The sequence below is a fragment of the Notechis scutatus genome, chromosome 2 (assembly GCF_049901735.1).
Source record: "Notechis scutatus isolate UNSWTSFEM ecotype Mainland chromosome 2, rNotScu1.2, whole genome shotgun sequence".
Classification (NCBI taxonomy): domain Eukaryota; kingdom Metazoa; phylum Chordata; class Lepidosauria; order Squamata; family Elapidae; genus Notechis; species Notechis scutatus.
Window position 1 is genome coordinate 61,042,885 of NC_142010.1, and position 23,129 is coordinate 61,066,013.

General features: G+C 42.1%; 2 protein-coding genes across 2 annotated transcripts in view; one reads left to right on the plus strand and one right to left on the minus strand.

Moving 5' to 3' along the window:
• The window catches only part of SHISA5 (shisa family member 5), a 41,406-nt gene that overhangs the window by 14,364 nt on the left and 3,913 nt on the right, over positions 1-23,129 (minus strand). Inside the window, exons 2-3 of the mRNA XM_026680529.2 lie at positions 4,258-4,411; positions 2,371-2,445 (exon numbers count right to left, since the gene is read on the minus strand). Coding sequence (XP_026536314.1) covers positions 2,371-2,445; positions 4,258-4,411 — 229 coding nt within the window. The remainder of the gene's footprint in view (positions 1-2,370; positions 2,446-4,257; positions 4,412-23,129) is intronic.
• The window catches only part of LOC148132037 (uncharacterized), a 48,250-nt gene that overhangs the window by 165 nt on the left and 24,956 nt on the right, over positions 1-23,129 (plus strand). The gene's annotated exons all lie outside the window — the stretch shown is intronic.

Genomic DNA, 23,129 nt, shown 5'->3' on the forward strand with positions numbered 1-23,129 from the left:
AAAAGGAATTGAGATGGGAGGACAGGGGTGGACAGTTTAGTTTCAGCATCTAAGGGGTGTGCCTGTGTGTGTGTGTGTGTGTGTGTGTGTGTGTAAAGATCAACAAGTCTGTCCCTCCCAGATTTTTTGTTTTTGTTTTTTTCATTGAAGAAATGTGAGTTTCTGAGGAAGGGAGGGAGGAGGTTAAGCAAGGAAATGGTTTGGAGAAGCTCATCCAGAAGGTGTAGCATTTGCACACATGCATCTGGCTTCCCCAAAGCCTACGAGCGTCTTCTGATGGCCAGCTTGTTTTGTCTCAGGTCAGACATGCAGGAACTAGAAAGGGGATAATTATTAATTTACATTTAAAATGATAAAAAACTTGAATAAAAACATAGATTTATATAGTTCTAGCCCAATGCTGGGCCATGTTGATGGCAGAGATATTTCTGACTAGAAAGTCATTCTGTGTGCAGCTCAGTCCCAGAGGGCACTGAAAAAGATGGATAGCTGTTTGAATACTGTCACATTCGCAGTACTCTCCTTGTCCTCAAGGAGAAAACCCCATTTTAACTTGTGATCTTTAGTTCCAGCCAAATCAGTGCACAATCTATTTAAACATCTCCAAACCATCCACTCCTCTTCCCAACCTCCAGGCAATTCCTCAAGCAGTTCTATCCAATTATGGAGATATTTAACTTGAAGTTTCCATCTTTTTAGCGGTTCCTTTTGAGGTGTAGTCACAATCTCCTTGGCTCAATCCAAAAAGCTCCTTCTTCATTTCAATCTTTTTGTAGAGGGTACTTGGCCAATAACAGTTGTGTCACATCATGTTACACTGTTCCATATTCCACGTCTTGTGCCATGCTCCTTCTAACATCCGGTGGAGCTATTCCTACCAAAGATACATACTATGTTTCCCTGAAAAATAAGATCCACCCTGAAAATAAGCCCTAGTCTGATTTTTTGGGGTAGGGCCTAATATAAGCCCTACCCCAAAAATAAGTCCGGGGGATGGGCATGGCCAGCACAAGAGACAGCAAGCGTGCAAGAGCAGATGGTGTCCGGCAGCAGCAGCAGCAGCAGCCCTTGACACAGCACAGATAAATCGAGTGCGGAGATAGAGGTTGGGGATCTGGAACAGGCGATCTGGATGTGCTGTGCAGCTGCATGGCTCACAGGCGGCTTGGGGAGGGGGAGGTAGGCGATCCTGACGGCCCAGGCGGGTGCTGCCCAGCACAGCTGCGGGCAATCTGAGAGATAGTGGGACAGAGAGGGTGGTGTGTTGGAATCGCCTGCCTCTGTCTCCCGTGCCTCTGCTGCCACCTGGCTCTGCCACACACTTTTTGCTCAGAGGGAGACAAAGCTTTGCCTGCTTGCAAATGGGGCGCTTTTAAACGGAGCTAATTGCGCCATTTCAAAGGGTCCCATTTGCAAGAAGACGAAGCTTCATCTCCTAGGCGAAAAGTGTGTGATGGAGCCAGGCAGAGGCACCAGAGAGGGAGGCGAGTGATTCCAACGCACTTAGCTCCGTTTCAAAGCATCCCATTTGCAAGCAGACGAAGCTTTGAGTCTCTGTCATTTCTCTGTCTGGGTGGAAAAGTGCATCTGCACCTGGAAGGAAGCCCTGTAAGCCGTTGCGGCTACAGGCAAATAGATGGTGGGAGGGAGCAGGTGGGTGGCCGCAAAATAAGACAGCCCCTGAAAATAAGACCGAATGGGTCTTTTGGTCACACACATACATTTTATAAGCAGCTGTCATTGCCGCAAAGAATTGTTGGAGTGCTGAAAATGATGGCTGCTCCCAGAAGGCATGGGAGCAGGCTCAAGTGCTTCAGGGTCCCTTCACGGTAGAATGGAGATGGAGAAGGGGTTGGGGGCATGGGAGGGATTGCTGCAGCCTGTCAATTGTAAAACTGAATGACTGCGGTGTGCTGCAGCCTCTGTAAGACTAATGAAACACAGTTGTAGGTATCTTTGGGGCAGTTTATCATAACTTCAAATGACCAAGTGACTAGTTGTATTTTGAGGACTAACTGCATACCTCTTAAAATGGCAGAATAGCCAAACTAACTTAGGCAAGGCTTCATAGCTCACTAAGTCTCAAAGTGCAAGTACGCAGCAAGTTGCTGCAGCTGATTCTTTTAGCGCTGTGGCTTTTGGTTTTAGAGCAGAATATAGCTCCCACCTTTTTCATCTGTTAAGTCTATAATCATTATCCTTACAGTGTTAAGACACACATGGCTTTTATGTTAAGAGTGGTTAATTTCACAGTCCCTTACGTTTTTACTTTTGATTGATGAAAGGATTATCGTCAGCATAAAAAGAAGCATATGTAGCTAATACAGAGTATTTCCTTTCTAATTCCACGGGATTTTTATATATGTGTACCTGTAATCAGACCAATATAGATCTTCAAAATCTGGGTCTATCTTGAATGGTTCAGGCTTGAAAGATGGAAGTGTACTGTAGCGACAAGATTAAAAAGAAATTATTTTAAAAGATGTTCACAGATTAAATACAACAATGTTTAAGTTGCCCTTTTCTAATAAAAGATGAGAAATGCTATATATCCAATAGTGTTAACTTATATAATAACATTTACATTCTGATAATGCTCAAGATGACTGACAACAGTCCTTAGAAGCAATTAAAGAAAGAAAAAGACTTAATAGTGTATTGGGAAGAAAAAAGCTTTGGTGAAATCCAGATTAACATCACTTGCATTGATTGACATCACATTTGCAATTGTGTAATTAATGTAAGAAGTGTTGTGTGCTGGTATTAAGCCAGGGGCACTGACATAATTATTTGCAACAACCTTCCTTGATTGCCAATTCTTTTCACATTTTTAAATTTTAAATTGTGCTTCCTGTAAATAATAATACAGTGAAGGGGTCTTATAAAACAATGTTCCAGTTTCCAATAGAATTTCACTTCCAGAAATTTTTGAGCCCCAACTAAGCTTTCTTTTAAAATAAAGTATATCCATATTGTGACTAAGAAAAGTAGGAAGATAGTGGGATGGCAGGTAACATCTACAGTATGATCTGCAGCAGGGTGAGTCTCCTCAATGGTCCCTTTCTGAGAGCACGTGCAACATATTCTCAAAATGTCTTCACCAGCTCAAAAGAAATGGGGACCTTTGTATTTAGGTTTGTATAGGATTGCGTGGGAAGATGCAGTCTGGAAAAGCATTTGGATTCAGTACATACATGCTACTATGGTTGTCATATGCTATAGCAGCTGTGTTATGGGCCAAATGAAAATTTCTCCTCGGCTCCAATTCTCATATAAAGTAAGGGCATGGCATTAAAACCAGAAATAGATGCAATTGGCATAGTAGGTAAATTTAGGTCTGTGTTTCTCTACTTTGGCAACTTTTAGTTGAATGGACTTCAGCTCCCAGAGTTCCCCATACAGCCTTATTTAGGCAAAGCCCACAAGTAGACCTGGCTATAACCTGTGCGACAGGGCCAAACCCAGGAGGGCTTCCCTGTTTAACACTTGTAGTTCAAACAGGAAGTACTTTAAGGAAGGGTCCAACACTGTTTTCCAATCAATTGCCTGACTGATTTTTGGATTACAATATCTACCCACCCCTGCAGGGAGCATATTGGAGGGTTTTTTCCCTGGAATGTGTTTTCTCTATAACCATGGTTTATCTTTCAAAGCAATTTTTTTTTTAATATTTTTGGGCCAGGTTCTCATCTCCTGCCAAATATGGCCCAGTTTGTTATGTTTTCGGAGACCCAAATGTGCTTTTTCAAAAGTCAACTGGACTTTCTTTGTTTTTCCTTTAAGGAAAAACAAAGAAAGCCCAACTGACTTCTGAAAAAGCACCTTTGGAACAACCGTGACCTGGATGACTGAGAATCTCCACAGACATTTAGCTGTTTTTGGAGAGTTATCTTTGATAGGACAGGGGAGTATTTTCCAACTTAGTAAACTTTAAGATATGTAAATTTCCACTCCCAGAATTCTTCAGCCACTAAAGCCAGGCTGGGGTTGCCGAGTGGGGAATTCTGGGAACTGAAATCCACACATCTAGAAGTTGCCAGGGTTGAAAAATACTGAGATAGAGAGAGGAGAGATAGCAGTGCCAAGCCCTCTTTTATTGTGCTCTTGGGCTGGAAATATGAACAAGATAAACAAGCAGCAAAGGCAGAACATGGAATTATGTTCTAACTTCAGTATCCTCTCCAGAATTGGTATGTACAACACCTCTTAAACAACCTCACAACCCCCTAACCCTTGCACAGTAATTTCCAATCATACCTTTCCAGGGGACAGAGAAACTGGTAATTTTTGTTAAAGGCATATGAGCAACAATAACGATTGTTGCAGGTCCCACAACAATAATTTGAACAAGTCTGCTGTGGATGCCAACGTCCATACAGATCATTGTAAGCCTCACAGTATTCAATGGAATCTGAAAATTAATCAAAGAGGTTATTTTACCATATATTAATACTTAGCTTTGGAAAAAATGACAGCTGAGAGGAATATGGCTGCATTCTTCATATATTTGAAGTATCATGGCACAGCAGAAAATCAAAACTAATTTTGACACCTCAGATGGTAAGGTACAAAAAAATGGTCTGAGTTTACAGGAAAACAGATTTCCGAGTTGAGCATTAGAAAGAAATTCTTAATGGAATAAGAGCAATTTTCTGAGGGAGCTGTGTTTATTTATTGATTAAATTTAAGTAGTTGCCCATCTCATCAGGAGTGACTGTGGGTGATGCCCAGAATATTACTATTGATGAATATGTTCAGGCAGAAGTTAGAAAACCATCTGTTTGAGATGTTTTTACTTGGATTTGTATATTCCACAGGGTTGGGCTTCATTACCAACCAATTGTATCAGTTACACAGCAAATGCTGAATATTTTCTAAGTGGATATGCTGATGGCCTGTGGCCTGATCCTGCAGATAGAGTGAAGCACTGCTCCAGGTGGAACTGCGTGTTTCCTGCTTATTACTTGTCTGCAATCAGATAATGAAAGAGGAGTTCTGGGCAAATGTTTTGAAGCTTCAACAAGAGAATATTTGCTAGTACAAAAAATATTTGAACCTAGCATTTAAAGAAATTGCTACCTTGAATTCTTAAATAAAATAAATAAATAAAATTAAAATTAAATAAAAAACAGTAGAGAAATCGAACCAAAACATAAATAAGCAGTTAATTATTTATGAATAATTTAATACATTCCACTTGAAAGAAATGAAAGGAGCTCAGAGAATGACAAGGAAAATGTGAAAAAGTTATAAGATGCAATCCATTTCACAATGTTTTCAACTATTACAGAAAATGAATCTTAAAAACCTGAAAAAGAAACCAAGAAAGCTTTCCTACCATAGAAAAAAAGGAAAAACCTTCTTTTACAAGATGGCAGATTCACTATATGCAATACAGGAATATTTTTTGCATTAGCACAATTTCACTTGGGAATGGAGAAAGAAAAAAGTAGACAGATGGAAAGGTAATTACCTTTCCATACAACTTGTATACAGACTTTTGATCTTTGAAGGATACAGTGTAGTATGGCTGTTGAGGTAATTCCCCGTTAGGAGAATGAGCGCATACAGGGAGACGTATAGAGAGTAGTGTTGGAATAATACATACAGAGCACACAGATACACTGTACAGTAAATGTAGGTTTTTACTTCCAGAAAGGTTTAAGCAAAGTCCAAAATAAGCAGTCCAAAAGTCATTCACAGGTAAATCAGTCAGTTTTTCAATCCAGGGATAATTCAATAACAAAGTCCAGTGTCAAAAACAGTTCAGTAACAGACTTACATTAAATCCAGTAATATCAGTCAATTAGAAAAAATGGAGGAACGGCAATACTTTCCAACAGAAGGAAACAGAGATACTCACTCAGACACACTCTCTTCTGAGACTAAGACTAAGACAAAAACAACCCAGGTTTCTGGCTCCATCTTATGGCCATTTGAGTAACCACACCCAATTGCAGTTTTTAGCATGCTCTTAAAGAGACAGTATTAAAATGTCTATCCTGGTTTATATATTTCTAATCCAAATACCTGTAGGTGACTTATATTCCTAACAATGGATCCTCCAAAGTTGGAGTGGAAGGAAGATGTGAGACCAATAGATTCTTCAGTGACCTTTGGCTGAGTACATTTGAAGTACTCCTGAATTAGAGACACATAAAATTCGAATAGTATGTAAACACTTCTTTGTCTGATTTGGGATCCACCTGATCGGGTGAAGCTAGATGATTCTTCCAGGCTATGAAGCCCAACTTAGGAGGGATGTTTCAAAAATACAAGAAGATTGTGTTTCCAAAGTCTAACAAGTCAACATATTGGAGGTTCTGTGATTGTACTACAAATCCAACACAGTAGACGTCCCTGGAGAGCCGGTTTGCTATAATGGTTAAGATATCAGGCTAGAAAACAGGAGACTGTGAGTTTTATTTTTATTTATTTATTTGATTTGTCAATTGCTTGCAAGATAATAGGTATAAATCTAAACATAATTATGAATACATGAAATGGATACATATAAGAAAAATAAAAAGAAACAATAGGACAGGGACAGTAGGCACAATTGGTGCGCTTATGCACGCCCCCTACAGACCTCTTAGGAAAGGGGTGAGGTCAATCATAGACAGTCTAAGGTTAAAGTTTTTGGGGTTTGGGGAAGAAACCACAGAGTCAGGTAGAGTATTCCAGACATTGACCACTCTGTTGCTGAAGTCGTATTTCCTGCAATCAAGTTTGGTGCGGTTTACCTTGAGTTTTTATCTATTGTGTGCTCTTGTATTGTTGTGGTTGAAGCTGAAGTATTCATTGACAGGTAGGGCATTGCAGTGTATGATTTTATATACTATACTTAGATCGGACCGAAGGCGGTGGGTGTAGTTCTAGGTTTTCTAGGTCTAGAATTTCAAGTCTGGTGGCATAAGGTATTCTGCAACGAGTAGAGTTCTAATCCTGCCCTAAGCACAAAGCCAAGGTCAAGAGCAGAAGTCTCCAAACTTGGCAACTTTAAGACTCATGGACTTAAAGCATAACTGGATGAGGAATTCTGGGAGTTGAAGTCCACAAGTCTGGAAGTTGCCACGTTTGGGGACTCCCAGTCAAAAGTAACAAAAGATAGTGAGAGACAAAAGATAGTCAGAAATAACCTCAACCGGATGAGGTGTCTGGTTTGGCTTAATCAGTTTCTTCCTTAGCCTGAACAAAAGTGTTGTGATAAGATTGATAGCTTTGAAAAGATTTTTCAGACTCATTGATTACCAAGCTAAGTTCCAAGGAAACCCAAAGAATCACTGAAAAGTGTAAGGCCTATGCCTTTGATTAGGAATGACCCAGGAATTGTCCATGGATCTGAAAACATTGCCTTTGTAAATGTGCCACTGTTTTACCAACAAAACTTAGCAATGAGCCATGCAAATGGAAAGTTGTCTGCTGTTCTCAATCTCAGTTTGGAAACGTCATCTTTGGGTCTTTTTTAAACACAATTTTTGTTTCCTTTTGTTACAGAAGTGCTGCATGTAGAACTTGTAGAGCTCTGCTTAGTAAAGGTTACCCCACTTTTCCAAATTAGAAATATCTGCCAAGCACTTTGTACATAAGGTTGTTGATCTGACTGGGGAATGGAATTTGCGTGTTTAGCCTATTGGTTTTACTATATAGTTATAATGGATGGCATAATTTAAAGGGGAAAGAAGAACTTTCCATTTGAACCTTGCCTTTTTTGCATTTCAACACAGAAAAGACGGAACTGCTTTATTCTATTTTGCATCTATCTTTTTTTTTTTTTTAATGAAAAAAGTGGTCCAACCTGTCAAATGCCATGGTTTGGAGGTTGAGGGAGTGGGCAGAAGAGAAATGCAGGTTAAAATAGGCAAGCAAGAGTTCTACCTTATGCTGTGCTAGTAATAATCCTACTTGGAATACTGTGCTCAGTTCTGGTCCCCACAATAAAAGAAAAATTGCTAACGAACTGGAAAGAGTGCAGAGAAGAGCAACAAAGATGGTGAAGGGAACTGGAAGGATATTTTGGAGATAGATAAACCAAGGGTTAGTAAAATTAGGAAGTATCTATGGTTCAATAAGCTGTAAACTTATTATTTGTAACTCGATCAGGGCAAAGCAATAGACGCAATCTACATAGACTTCTGTAAAGCCTGTGATTCAGTGGTACACGACAAACTACTACTAAAACTAAAAACTTATGGTATTTCTGGACACCTACATAGCTGGACAGAAGCACTCTGTCAAACAGGTAACAAATGGTCAAAATTGGGAGCGTCCTATCAAATTCTGTACCTGTCAACAGTGGAGTCCCCCAAGGCAGTGTTATAGGACCAACTCTCTTCATACTCTACATAAATGACCTCTGTGATCATATTAAGAGCAACTACGTTCTCTTCGCTGATGATGTAAAGCTATTCAATACCACAGACAATACTACTACCCTCCAAAAAGACCTTGACAATGTATCAGAATGGTCAATCAAATGGCAACTTCAAATCTCAACAAATAAATGCTCTGTCTTACATATTGGCAAAGAAAAAAAAAATCAGAAAATAAAATACAAGCTAAATAATCAAGGATCCAAACTTTGTCAAGGACCTTGGAGTACTTATCTCTAATGATCTAAGTGCTAGAGCCCACTGTAACTACATAACCAAAAAGGCATTAAGAGTTGTTAATCTAATCCTACATAGCTTCTTCTCTGGTAATATCACACTACTAACCAGAGCATACAAAACATTTGCTAGACCTATACTTGAATACAGCTTATCAGTCTGGAACCCATATCATGTATCTGATATTAACACAATTGAAAAAGTCCAGAAATATTTCACAAGAAGAGTTCTCCGCTCCTCTACTCATTGCAGAATACCTTATGCCACCAGACTTGAAACTCTAGACCTAGAAAACCTAGAACTATGCCGCCTCCGGTCCGATCTAAATATAGTATATAAAATCATACATTGCAATGTCCTACCTGTCAATGAATACTTCAACTTCAACCATAACAATACAAGAGCAAACAATAGATACAAACTCAAGGTTAATCGCACCAAACTTGATTGCAGGAAATACGACTTCAGCAACAGAGTGATCAATGTCTGGAATACTCTGACTCTGTGGTTTCTTCCCCAAACCCCAAAAACTTTAACCTTAGATTTTCTACTATTGACTTCATCCCCTTCCTAAGAGGCCTGTATAAGCGCACCAATTGTGCATAAGCGCACCAATTGTGCCTACTGTCCCTGTCCCATTGTTTCTTTTTATTTTTCTTATAAGTATCTATCTCATGTATTCAAAACTATGTTTATTCTCATACCTGTATCTTGTAAGCGATTGACAAGTCAAACAAATTCTAAAAAAATAAAATACTAAAAAATTGCAAACTTGCTCAGCAAATGACCTTTTCTAATCAATTTGTCAGATACTGAACCTAATGAACTATACTAAGTCTAATGAGGTACATATAGTCCAGCTGAATGCATAGGTCATGTGGAAATTCAATATTATAAGGTGGACAAAAACAATGATATACCAAAGTCGAGGAGATCAAAGCATGACTGATAGATAAAAATACCAACAGCCAGACATGAACTTCCATGATCAGGAACAGCTCAAAAAGATCTAGATCTCTCCCAAAATTGTAATGTAACAATAGTTTGTGACAAGATTGATGAAAATCAGCTAATCAGAGTCTGATACTTTTAAGTGAGAAAGTAGAATTTAGCAAAGTTAACTGTGTTTATATGCATGTGCAGTATATGAGGGTGTGAATATTTTGCTTATTATTTTTAGCTTGCTATTTCTCTCACTATCTTTTGTAGCCTGGGTCATTTTTTGGGACCACACAAGGCTCCAATTCTGAGCAAACCAATGATACTAGGATTAGTCATTAAAGCAATTCCTCTTTTTTCATGTGTATGCACTACCCTAAAATGGGGAGCTGCTTTAAGGAGTTGAAATGCTACTCTTAAAGTAATCCGAACTTGTTTTTAGATTCACATACAGGCCTGCAAAAAGAAGGGATACTTTAATGATCAACAGAGAGGTACTATGTTCATGTTGATGTTTGAAGTAATTCTTCTGAGTTATTACAGAAGCATGTACAGCTCTAGAATATCCAAAAGATGCATTATAAATCTTTACTGACAGTTAAACATATGCTCTACTGATTGCCTGAAGGATTTAATAATAGCATCAACAAGAGCAAATTTTCTGGATAAAGAAGTTTGGAGACCTATAAGGGTTTTCCCATTTAGACTGTCACTTCTCAGCATCTATTTGAGAAGAACAGCCCTGAGGACTGAATATGGGAGAAAGCCCATGTTACCCTCGTCTGGAATTACGATATTGATGAACGATTACCAGATTGTACATTTTTGAAACTGACTGGTTGCCAAGTTGATTAGGCAACTGAAACGTATAAAAAACCTCAGGAGTGGATTTGATCCCTTCCAAACGGATACAAAACCATTCTGACTGATTCTCGCTTCTTCACTTATATTAATAAATCAACTCTTGAATTCTAAGTGAAAGGCTTGGCCAAAATTACACCTATTTTTAAGAAGATAAGCGAATTAACCACCACTGTCTGATTAATACACTTTTATTAGCAAGGTCTAAAATAGGCTTTTCCCTTTAGTCTTTAAGCAGCTTTTGACTTAATATCTAGGGAAATCATCTGGCACAAATATAATGCATTTATATACAGTATGTTGCCTGCTTATCAATCTTTAAAGTTTTAATGTTTCTATATTCTTGTTTTTACAATGCTGTAACATGCCCAGCTTTATTAAATTTATATGCCACCCACCTCACTGTCAAACAAACAGTGAGATTGGTGGCATATACACTGCTCAAAAAAATAAAGGGAATGGGCGTTGGTAGAAGTTACCCTGAACGCCCTTTCTATCTATGCTGCGAGAGAGCCCAGGATTGGTTGACTCCTTCCTATGACGTCATTTAGCTGAGTCTGTACTAAGATATAAAAGCCAGCCCCTGGAAGAGACCCCAGCTTTGGCGAAGATACTTGACAGACTGAAAGGTGTCTCTGAAAGCACAAATGAATACAGAAATATGACTTACCCTCTCCAGACGAATCAAGGGAGGGGCTGGGCTCTCTCGCAGCATAGATAGAAAGGGCGTTCAGGGTAACTTCTACCAACGCCCATTCTCCTCCATGCTGCATCGAGAGCCCAGGATGGGACATACCAAAGCTTGCATGTCCACCGGTGGGTCCTCGTCCGGCTCATCACACCGACTGTTGAACCACTTGTTGAAGCACCCATCTGCCGAAGGCTGCAGTTGCCGAGGCAAAGACATCCAGATGGTAGTATCTGATGAAAGGAGACGGAGATGTCCACGTAGCCGCACGACAGATCTCCTCCAAGGATGCTTGGGTTGCCCAGGCAGCCGAAGTGGCCGCGGTTCTGGTAGAGTGCGCCGTCAGACCTCAAGGAACCGGAAGGGCTGCAGCTTTGTAGGCCTGCTCAATGCAAGATCTGACCCACCTGCTAATAGTAGGAGAAGAGGCCTTGTGCCCCAAGTGAGAAGGGGAAAGGAAACAAAATGGCTCCAGACTTCCTGAAGGAGGAAGTGCGCTTAATGTATATTCTAAGAGCCCTACCTACGTCTAGCGAGTGCTACTGCTGCTCTAAGTCATGGTGCGGGAGGGGGCAGAAGCCAGGCAACATAATGTCCTGGGACCTGTGAAACAGGTGTTAACCCTTGGAATAAATGAGGGGTCCAGACTGAGGACACCCCTATCATCGTGAAAGGAACAAAGGTCCTGTCTGATGGAAAGAGCAGCGAGCTCGGATACCCGCCTGGCTGAAGTGATGGAAACACTACCTTCAGAGTCAGGAAACAGAGAGACAATGTTCTAAGGGGTGCAAAAGGGGGCTTTGTAAGGGCATAAAGGACCACATGAAGATCCCAGGAAGGATACCTGTGAACCACCGGAGGGTGCAGGTTGGAAGCCCCTTTCGAAAACCTCCTGACTGAAGGGTGATGGGATAAGGAAGGAAGTGAACCCCATGAAAGAACCGAGGAGAGGGCCTCAACCTGCCTGCGTAAGGTGTTGGGGGCCCAACCTTTCTCCAGATCATGCTGAAGGAATCTAAGAACCTCTGCCAACTGGGCAAAAGCAGGAGAGAGAGACCCTCCCTAAGGCACCATCGGGAAGGGCCTTCCAGGTGGCATCATAGATGCGCCTTGTGGGAGGTTTGCGAGATGCCAGGATAGTGATGATGACCCTTTCAGGAAGATCAGCCACCTCTAGCCACTGCCGCTCAAGTGCCACATGGTCAGCTTGAGCCACTGGGCCTCCGGGTGGAACAGAATCCCCTGATGAAGGGAGATTAGATGGGCTGGGATCCTCCAAGGAGAAGCCACCAACAGGTTGACCAGGTCCGCAAACCAGGGCCTCCTTGGCCAATAGGGTGCCAGGAGGAGCTCCGCTCATTCCTCCAACATCTTCCGAATTACTGCCGGAATGATGGGAGCGGGGGGAAGGCATAGAGGAGACTTTTGGGCCATCTGCACTGAAGGGCATTGGTCCCCTCCGCTCCCTGGCAAGGACACCTGGTGAAGAATCTGGTGAAGAATCTGGTGACCTGGGCAATTTGAGGAGTGGAGAAGATCCACCTCCGGCGTTCCGAATCTGAGGGAAAGGTCCCTGAATAGAGAAGGAGGAATAGACCATTCTGCCTGGTCGACTAGCCTCCTGCTGAGCCAGTCGGCCTGGGAGTTGTTGATCCCGGAGAAGTGGTCCGCCGAGATCGACAATAGGTGTTGCTCTGCCCATAACCCCAACCACAGAGCCTCTCCCATGAGGGCTCTGGACCTCGTCCCCCCCGCCGGTTGACATGAGTCATGGCGGCCATGTTGTCCATAAGGACTAGAACATGAGAACCAGTCACTGAGTGCCTGAAATGCTTGAGAGTTAGAAAAATGGCTCTGAGCTCTAGCCAATTTATGGGAAGGGCCTGCTCTGACCTGGACCAAGGTCCTGAGCTATCTGGCCCTGCATATGGGAACCCCAACCCAGGAGGCTGTCATTGGTAGTTATCACTAGCCTGTCTGGGACCCTGAAAAGGAGTCCCTTCCAGATTAACGGGGAACACCACCAATTGATAGATCTCCGGATTTGTGGCGGGAGTGGGACCTTGATGGATGAGTGGCTGGTTCCTGCTCGTTGGTAGGGAAGCAGAAACCATTAGAGTGGACAGGAGTGGAAAAATCCGTGGCTCTGGAGATATGACAGGGTAATTTGCAGATCCCGATGAGCTGCATGGATGAAGGAGGACAGAATCAAAATGTTGTCCAAGTAGCATTGGATCCTTACTGGAACAGAAAGCAGAGATGCCATAAATGCTGCCAGAACCTTCGTGAAGACCCTTGAAGCTGATGAGAGCCGAAGGAAAGTGCTCGATACTGGTAATGGGTATTCTGATAACAGAAATGGAAAAACTGGCGATGATGAGACCAAAAGGGGATGTGGAGGAAGGCTCCATGAGATCGGTGGAAGAGAGGAGATCGCCCTCCCGAACGCTCTCTAAAATAGAATGCAGAGTCTGCATTTTAAATAGCTTGTATTTTACAAATTGGTTGAGAAATTTTAGATCCAGGATGGTTCGCTAACCCCCCTGAGGCTTTGGGAATGATGAAAGGCAAGAATAAAGCCCAGGTCCCCATTGAGAGGGGGGAACAGGTTTGAATAACTCGGATTTCAAGAAGGAGTTGAATGGCCTGATTCATGAGGTCTTGCCTTGAAATGTCCCGAGACAGGACAGATCAATTTGGGGGGTGCATTAGGAAGTCCTATTGTAATCCTGACCAAATAGTGCTGAGCATGCAGGCATCCGCCGTTGACTCCTCCCATTTGGAGGCAAAGAAGGCTAGGCGACCTCCGATGGGTGGGGAGAACAAGGGATTACTTAGAGCGATGGAAGGAACGACCCCCACCCTCCCAAAAGGGCTGTTTACCAGTATAAGGAGTTGGGCGATAGTCGGCTCTCTTCCCAGAGGAAGAGAGAATTTTACATTTACCTCTGGTTTCGATGAGATAAGGTTCCAGAGCATCGCCAAAAAGCTTATTGCCCGTGAACAGAACTGAAACCAGCTTCCATTTACAGTGTGACTCCACCTGCCAATTTCTGAGCCAAAACAGTCTTCTTGCTGTTACTGAAGATGCCTTGGCCCTAGATGCAAATTTGGCGGAATTGAGAGTGGCATCTGCAGTGAATTCCACCGCTGCGATAATCTTATTAAGGCCTTGGTGAGACCGAAGGTCAGATGTAGGCAATCTAATCTGGAGTTGGTGCAGCCACTGTATGGATGCCCACGTGAGAGTGCCAGAAAATGGGAACAAGGCCAGAACCAGAATGTCAACAGAAGGCACTGCCAGGGAATTTTCCAGGGCTGTGCTGACATTGTAGAAATGCTTATCCAGAGAAGATGGGCGAGGACCTGCCGAAGGGGAAGCGCACTGTTCCTTGACCATGTCCAGGAACAAAGTGGGAGAAGGCAAAACCCCTGCATGCACTGCAGGCTTGGAGAAGAATGAGTCTCCCTGGCTAGAGGGAATTCCTTGTGGCTTGGGAGCCACTTCCTCTGGCGACAGCTTGGCAGTGACCAAGGCCATGCTGAGTAATGGCCTGAAGAGAGAAGGATTGAAGACCAATGCAGAGGATGTCTGCTCTGGGCGAGAGTCCTCTTCCTCTGAAAGATTTTGGTCAAAGGTCTCGCCCTCTTCACATTCTGAACAAGAAGGGTAACTGTGTTCAGATGGTGAAGCCCTTCCCTCCTCATCAACCTCCTCCCATTCTGGTAGAGAAGAATGGACCCTGAGGTCCTGGGGCCTGTGTAAATCAGGGTGATGAGGCAACTTATAGATTGAGAAGGGAGAAGGGCCTGAACCCTTTCCAGAGGTCGAAGGATTTGCTTGAAGCCTTCAGCCAATCCCTGCCTAATGGCCAAAGAGACAACATCTTGTATATCCCCTGGTCTATGCTCAAAGATAGGGGCAGAAGGCTGAAGGCCCCCGCTGCTGAGGGAGTGAAGGTGGCTTCAGGCCTAGATTGAGAAGAGGTTCGAGGCCTGGAGGGAGGGGGAGGAGCATAGGGCCCAGAAGCCTGTTGGAAATAAGGCCCAGATCTGCTTAGATCCTGAGGATCATTGTACTACAAAAGCCTCAGGAGACCAGGATGGAGGATGGAAAGGCTCAAGATAACTTCTCCTCCCCTGGGAGGGCTTGGCTGGGGCCCACGAGTATCACCTGAAACCTGCTGTAATTGCACTCCCTTCTGTTGAATAGTTCTGTTGAACTGCCTCTCTAGGGCTGCATGTCTGCGCTTTTCTGCCCTCAACTCAGCCTGAGTTGCCTTCTTAGGGGCTAGAGCCTTAGCTCTGATTTTAGCAGCCACCTCCCTCTGGACTGATTGGGTGCATTGCCTACAACTTTTTCTCTTATTGGGTTAAGAGACTGTTCCACGGGGGGGGGGGGATTCTGCCTGACCCTTATCTTGCTCCATTTGAAGAATAAAGGCTCTTACGATGGAAAGAAACTGTTTGTAAATTTTTTGTATTAAGCCCCTTAGGGTATAAATTGGCCCTCAGGCTTACAAAATGGCCGCTCACCTCATGGTGGAAGGCTTCAATCCAAGATGGCCGCTGACTATGGGAAACAGGCTCTGAGATCAAAGAATTTCTCCTTAGGCTATAAAGAGCCCCGAGTGAAGTCAGCAAAGGAAAGGGCAGCCTCTGGCCATACGATCAGCTGGCTGACGCTGGTATCGGTTTGCCGATCGCTTTTTACGACCGCTCAAACTGCAGCCATGGGGGAGGTCTACAGACGCTGCCCAACTTGCCTGAACAGCACTCTGGCAACGCTGCTCCCAACGTTGCAGGAGACAGAGAGCCCTGCTCTCCTGGAAGAGCAGCTGTCCAGATCCTGGGAGCTGCTGAAGCAAGAAAAAAAGGTACTGAAGATCGCTGGTGAGTGCTATCTACAGAACCTCAGCTGGCTGAAGCTGTTATCGATTTGCCGATCGCTTTTTATGACTGCTCAAACCGCAGGCATGGGGGAGGTCTACAGACGCTGCCCAACTTGCCTGAACAGCGCTCTGGCAACGCTGCTCCCAACCATGCAGGAGAGAGAGAGAGAGCCCTGCTCTCCTGGAAGAGCAGCTGCCCAGATCCTGGGGGCTGCTTGAAATGAGGAAAAACGGCACTGAAGATCGCTGATGAGTGTTATCTAACAGAACGCTTTCAGAGACACAGCTACTGACTGAAAGGAGCTGAGTCAAAAGCTGGGGTCTCTTCCGGGGGCTGGCTTTTATATCTTAGTACAGACTCAGCTAAATGATGTCATAGGAAGGAGTCAACCCATCCTGGGCTCTCGATGTAGCATGGAGAACACAAAAATAAGACATCCTAGATCAGAATGAATGAAATATTCTTATTAAATACTTTGTTCATTACATAGTTGAATCTGCTGACAACAAAATCACACAAAAATTATCAATGGAAATCAAAATTAGCAACCCATGGAGGTCTGGATTTGGAGTTACACTCAAAATTAAAGTGGAAAAAAACACTACAGGCTGATCCAACTTTGATGTAATGTCCTGAAAACAAGTCAAAATGAGGCTCAGTAGTGTGTGTGGCTTCCACATGCCTGTATGACCTCCCTACAACACCTGGGCATGCTCTTGATGAGGTGGCGGATGGGCTGCTGAGGGATCTCCTCCCACACCTGGACTAAAGCTTCCTCCAACTCCTGGCCAGTTTGTGGTGCAGCATGGCGTTGGTGAATGGAGCCAGACATGATGTCCCAGATGTGCTCAATTGGATTCAGGTCTGGGGAACGGGCGGGCCAGTCCATAGCATCAATGCCTTCGTCTTGTAGAAACTGCTGACACACTCCAGCCACATGAGGTCTAGCATTGTTGTGCATTAGGAGGAACCCAGACCAACCGCACTAGCATATGGTCTCACAAGGGGTCTGAGGATCTCATCTCGGTACCTACCTCTGGCGAGCACATGGAGGACTGTGCGGCCCCCTAAAGAAATGCCACCCCACACCATTACTGACCCACTGCCAAACTGGTCATGCTGGAGGATGTGGCAGGCAGCAGAACATTCTCCATGGCATCTCTAGACCCTGTCACGTCGGTCACATGTTCTCAGTGTGAACCTGCTTTTATCTGTGAAGAGCACAGGGCACTAGTGCGAATTTGCCAATCTTGGTGTTCTCTGGCAAATGCCAAACATCCTGCATGGTGTTAGGCTGTAAGCACAACCCCCACTTGTGGACGTCAGGCCCTCATACCATCCTCATGGAGCCTGTTTCTGACCGCTTGAGCAGCCACATGCACATTTGTGGCCCGCTGGAGGTCATTTTGCAGGGCTCTGGCAGTTCTCCTCCTGTCCCTCCTTGCACAAAGGCGGAGGTAGCGGTCCTGATGCTGGGTTGTTGCCCTCCTACGGCCTCCTCCATGTCTCCTGATGTACTGGCCTGTCTCCTGGTAGCGCCTCCATGCTCTGGACATTACACTGACAGACACAGCAAACCTTCTTGCCACAGCTCGCATTGATGTGCCATCCTGGATGAGCTGCACTACCTGAGCCATTTGTATGGGTTGTAGACTCCGTCTCATGCTACCACTAGAGTGAAAGCACCGCCAGCATTCAAAAGTGACCAAACCATCAGCCAGAAAGCATAGGAACTGAGAACTGGTCCGTGGTCACCACCTGCAGAACCACTCCTTTATTGGGAATGTCATGCTAACTGCCTATACTTTCTACCTGTTGTCTATTCCATTTGCACAACAGCATGTGAACTTGATTGTCAATCAGTGTTGCTACCTAAGTGGACAGTTTGATTTCACAGAAGTGTGATTGACTTGGAGTTACATTGTGTTGTTTAAGTGTTCCCTTTATTTTTTTGAGCAGTGTAAATTTAATAAAAACAAACACAAGGTAATACCAACCTGAGTGTAAATGCAGTGCAGCAGAACCTATTCCAGAAATAGTCCCTAGAAACGGAGTTAAATAAGAAAGCATCCTTGTCCCACTATTCAAGTTTGTATCAAGTCAACAGTTAGGAATTTAATTCAAGAACACTGTCTTCCAAAATTAATAACTTGCAGCAAAATTGCTACATGCAGTTCACACTGTAGCTCTTATGTAGTTCTAAGAAGAGAAATGAAAGTTTTGACCCTTTTATATAGTATTCATTCCTTAAAGTCTAACTTTTAGGTAAGCACTTTGTAAAATAAAAATACTAGTCCATCAAGCCATGTGGCACTCAATAAGTGGAATGCTCCAAATATTTAGGTTCTATTTCAATTGACAGGAAGTGAAATGCCCAAACATACACTCTTCTAAAACACACCCCATTCTTTTTAAGTACATCAAACAGCTAATCCTTTATCATTTCCTTTTTATTTTTCCATATTTACAGAACATCTTTCAGCAACTCTAAAATCCGATACCATGGCACTGGAATAATCTGTAGGATTCAGCTAGATCCCTATCTTATATTTTTAATTTTCCTATAAATTCAAATTTTCTGAGAAAACTGCTTGATGTTGCTTGGTTTTTCTGTAATGCAGCACTCCACACAGAAGAGAAAATGAATTGATATGGAGAAACGGCAGTGCTGTGAACATTCTCTTGCTGGCTGGGGAATCCTGGGAGTTGAAGCCCACAAGTTTTAAAGTTGGCAGGTTTAGAGAGCTCTAGCCTAGAATTATGAATTAGCCACAACAAAGCTTTAATAAAGAATTCTGGGTGTGGAATCCCATACTGAACTCAGCAATTTTTCTACAATGGTTGGCCGAGAAATTACAAGAAAACATTTTAAATTAGCTATATAATTAGGGAGCTTCATTATATGCTGTCAAGTCAAAGGCCCTTCAGATCTTTCAATACTACTTCCACTGCTGCTATAATCAAGTCCATCCACCTTGCTGGGTGTTGCCCTTTCTTTTCCTTTCCATCTTTCTCAGCATTATAAAGACCTTAAGAAAGATAGGACTTGCATAAATTGTCCACAAAATGGTAATTTAATCCTAGTTATTTGTGCCTTATTTCTTTTTTTCCATCTTTAATAACTTGCCTTTTGTATCAGTTTTCTGAAAGTTTTTTATTAAGTTTCTTTCTGAGATCTGCCCTTCTGGGTTTTAGAGTCTTGGTGATTTATTTATTCTATAAATTTATTTATAAGTTTCCACTGTTTGTTCTGACCTCCAGCTTGCTTTCTTCTGCTTCTTGGTCTTTGGCAGGCTCTTTTCTCATTTATCCTGTAACTTATTTGATTCCATTCCATCAGTCCTTTGATTCCCTATCCATGGGGAACAAGACTTCAAAATATTCTCCATGCTCTCCATGAAATCAGAAGGAGTATGGTGGCACCTTTCCAGACACATTTTATTAAAAGGCATAAGTTTTCATGAACTTCAGCTTTGTATATGTGATGAAACCCATGAAATGTGAATCCTTTTTCATAAAATCTGTTGGACCAAGAAGATGCTATCACATACCTCCTGATTTTTTTACCACCATTGATTAGCCAACCTCTTCTACAGTGCCTTGAAAAATGGTATGTGCTCAAAATCATCGTGTGGAAAATGGCTGAGTTGTTCTTTAGCTTGGAACTTGCGCAAAAGCAGTTCATGACCTTTATCACTGTCAGCCTTGCCCACACCCTATGTTGGTGTAACTGAGCTCCACTTCCTGTTACCAACAATATAATTCTTCTGATCTCTGTGTATTCCATCTGGCAACTTCCATATATCCAGGTGCTATTTGCTTATTTGAAAACAGCCTTAGCAATAAAGAAATAATTAGATTGGCAGAACTGTTAAATCATTCTCTTGCTGCATTTTTGTTTACCAGATTGTGCAATTTAACCACACATTTCTCTTTAATATTTCCATCATACTCTCCAACCACTAGCAGCATATCCCGTTTGTACATTGTCAATTTCAGATTGGCTTTAATCATAAAACACATCAACTTCTGGACTGAGCATGAACTGGGGTAACTATCATATTAAAGAGTTTCCCCCAAAGTCTAATTGATATTATTTGTTCATTGACTACATTATAATATATGACTATATTACTTGTTAAAAAGTGTATGACTATATTATTTGTTCACTGACTGCCAAAAAAACTAGACATGAAGACAGTTTTTTTCCTCATGCCATCCCTCGGCTAAATACATAATTCGCACAGCATTGTCTTATTCCTAAGGATATCTAATCACGTGGTAAGACTGTATTACTATTATCCTTCTCATCTTTCCTATTACCTGCTCCTATTGGTATCTTATAACTATTATTTTATTGGTTGCATCTTATGATTTATCACTTTTTTGCTTATATTTATACAGAGACCTTATCCACTTGTTGTGTGTCCAATCACATGGCTAATAAAGAACATTCTATTCTATTTTAATATTCTATAGCAGAGGTCTTCAAACTTGACAGCTTTAAGACTTGTGGACTTCAACTCCCAGAATTCCTCCTCCAGTCATGTTAGCTCAGGAATTCTGGGAGTTGACGTCCAAAAGGCTTAAACTTGCCAAGTTTGAAGATCCTTGTTCTACAGGTATTGTTTTCAAAGCCCTAAGAGGAAAACCTTCTATGCACCAATTCCATCCACGCTTTCTACAATTTTGCAAACAACAAACTAAAAGACTCAAGGTCCATCCCACCCCTAAAAGGACCCAATGGTAAAGACTGCAACAATGACACCATTAAAGCCAACCTCTTTAACACATTCTTTGGCTCAGTATTTGTAAATAGCAATGGATCATGCCCAGTATTTCCTAGTCGAACCACAGACAACTACAATGATCGATTTTACAGAAGACAATGTTGAAAAAGCACTACGCAATCTAAAACCATCTCTATCTACTGGACCGGACGGAATATGTGCCTACTTCTTAAAAAAGCTATCCACTGCCATAGCCGAACTTCTAAGCATAATCTTTGGAAAATCTTTCAGGAGCAGCTCCTTGTCAAACCTATGGTCACAAGCCACAGTCATCCCCATCTTCAAAAAGGGAGACCCCAGTCTAGCTGAAAATTACAGACCAATCTCTTTATACTGCATCACCTGTAAAGTCATGAAATCAATTATTAACCAATCCATTATCCCCATTTAGAGACATATAACCTACTCTCTAATAAACAATTTGGTTTCAGAAAAAAACTATCCTGTAATCTGCAACTCTTACACTGCAAAAACATATGGACTACACAACTCAATCAGGGCAAAGTAATAGACGCAATCTACATAGACTTCTGTAAAGCCTTCGATTCAGTGGTACATGACAAGCTACTACTAAAACTAAAATCTTATGGTATCTCTGGACACCTGCATAACTGGATAGAAGCATTCCTGTCAAACAGACAACAAATGGTCAAAATTGGGAGCGTCTTATCAAATTCTGTACCTGTCAACAGTGGAGTCCCCCAAGGCAGTGTTCTAGGACCAACTCTCTTCCTACTCTACATAAATGACCTCTGCGATCATATTAAGAGCAACTGCGTTCTCTTCACTGATGATGTAAAGCTATTCAACACCACAGACAATACTACTACCCTTCAAATGACCTTGACTATGTATCAGAATGGTCAAACAAATGGCAACTTCAAATCTCAACAAATAAATGCTCTGTCTTACATATTGGCAAAAAAAAAAATCAGAAAATAAAATACAAGCTGAATAGTCAAGACCTTGTTGAGGATCCAAACTCTGTCAAGGATCTTGGAATACTCATCTCTAATGAGTATTAAGTGCTAGAGCCCACTGTAACTACATAGCAAAAAAGGCATTAACAGTTGTTAACCTAATCCTACGTAGCTTTTTCTCTGGTAATATCACACTACTAACTAGGGATACAAAACATTTGCCAGACCAATACTCGAATACAGCTCATCAATCTGGAACCCCACATTACGTATCTGATATTAGCACAGTTGAGAAAGTCCAGAAATATTTCACAAGAAGAGTTCTCCGCTCCTCTATTCATTGCAGAATACCTTATGCTACCAGACTCTAAATTCTAGACCTAGAAAACCTAGAACTACACTGGCTTCAGTCCGATCTAAGTATAGTATATAAAATCATACATTGCAATGTGCTATACCGGTCAACGAATACTTTAACTTCAACCATAACAATACAAGAGCAAACAATAGATACAAACTCAAGGTAAACCGCACCAAACTTGATTGCAGGAAATACGACTTGAACAACAGAGTGGTCAATGTCTGGAATACTCTACCTGACTCTGTGGTTTCTTCCCCAAACCCCAAAAATTTTAACCTTAGACTTTCTACTATTGACTTCACCCTTTTCCTAAGAGGTCTGTAGGGGGCGTGCATAAGTGCACCACCGTGCCTACCGTCCCTGTCCTATTGTTTCTTTTATTTTTCTTATATGTACTCATTTCTTGTATTCATAACTATGTTTATCCTTATACCTATTATCTTGTAAGCGATTGACAAATCAAATAAATAAATAAGTAAGTAAGTAATAAACATTAGAACTTCTGAGAGTATCTAATTCCAGTCCACTTCAATTTGTTGATGTCTAAGAGAAAAATGTATAGTTGATTCAGTTCATTTTTTGCTATGCTGTTTTCCCATGCTCCTGCTTCTTACATTTCTTGCCCCCGCTGTGACTCTGTCTTTGCAGCTTTAGATTTTCTTTTCCCTATATGGCAACATTAGCAACTGGATGTCCCAAACAAAGGCTTTAATCTAGTCTCCACACAAACAGCATTAATAAGTAAAATCATCTGATACTATATCGACTATACTGTCCACAAATTGGTAAAAGATCCCTTAGACTTGGAGGGTCCAAGAGGGATATGCAACTCTGAGGGTGATTGGTGACATGAGAGTTTTCCCTCCCACTATTTAATTTTTTAATAGCTCACTTTTAACTTTGTTCGTAATTCTGTTTTAACAGTTTTTATTTATTTAAAAAAGGTGAGATGGGTGGTGTAGAAAAGCAATAAATAAATAAAACCCAAGAGCAATTTACCACATCCCTTTCCAAGGTATGAAATTATGCCTTTGTTATTGGCCCCAGAGCGTCTTCTGATTTGCTGCT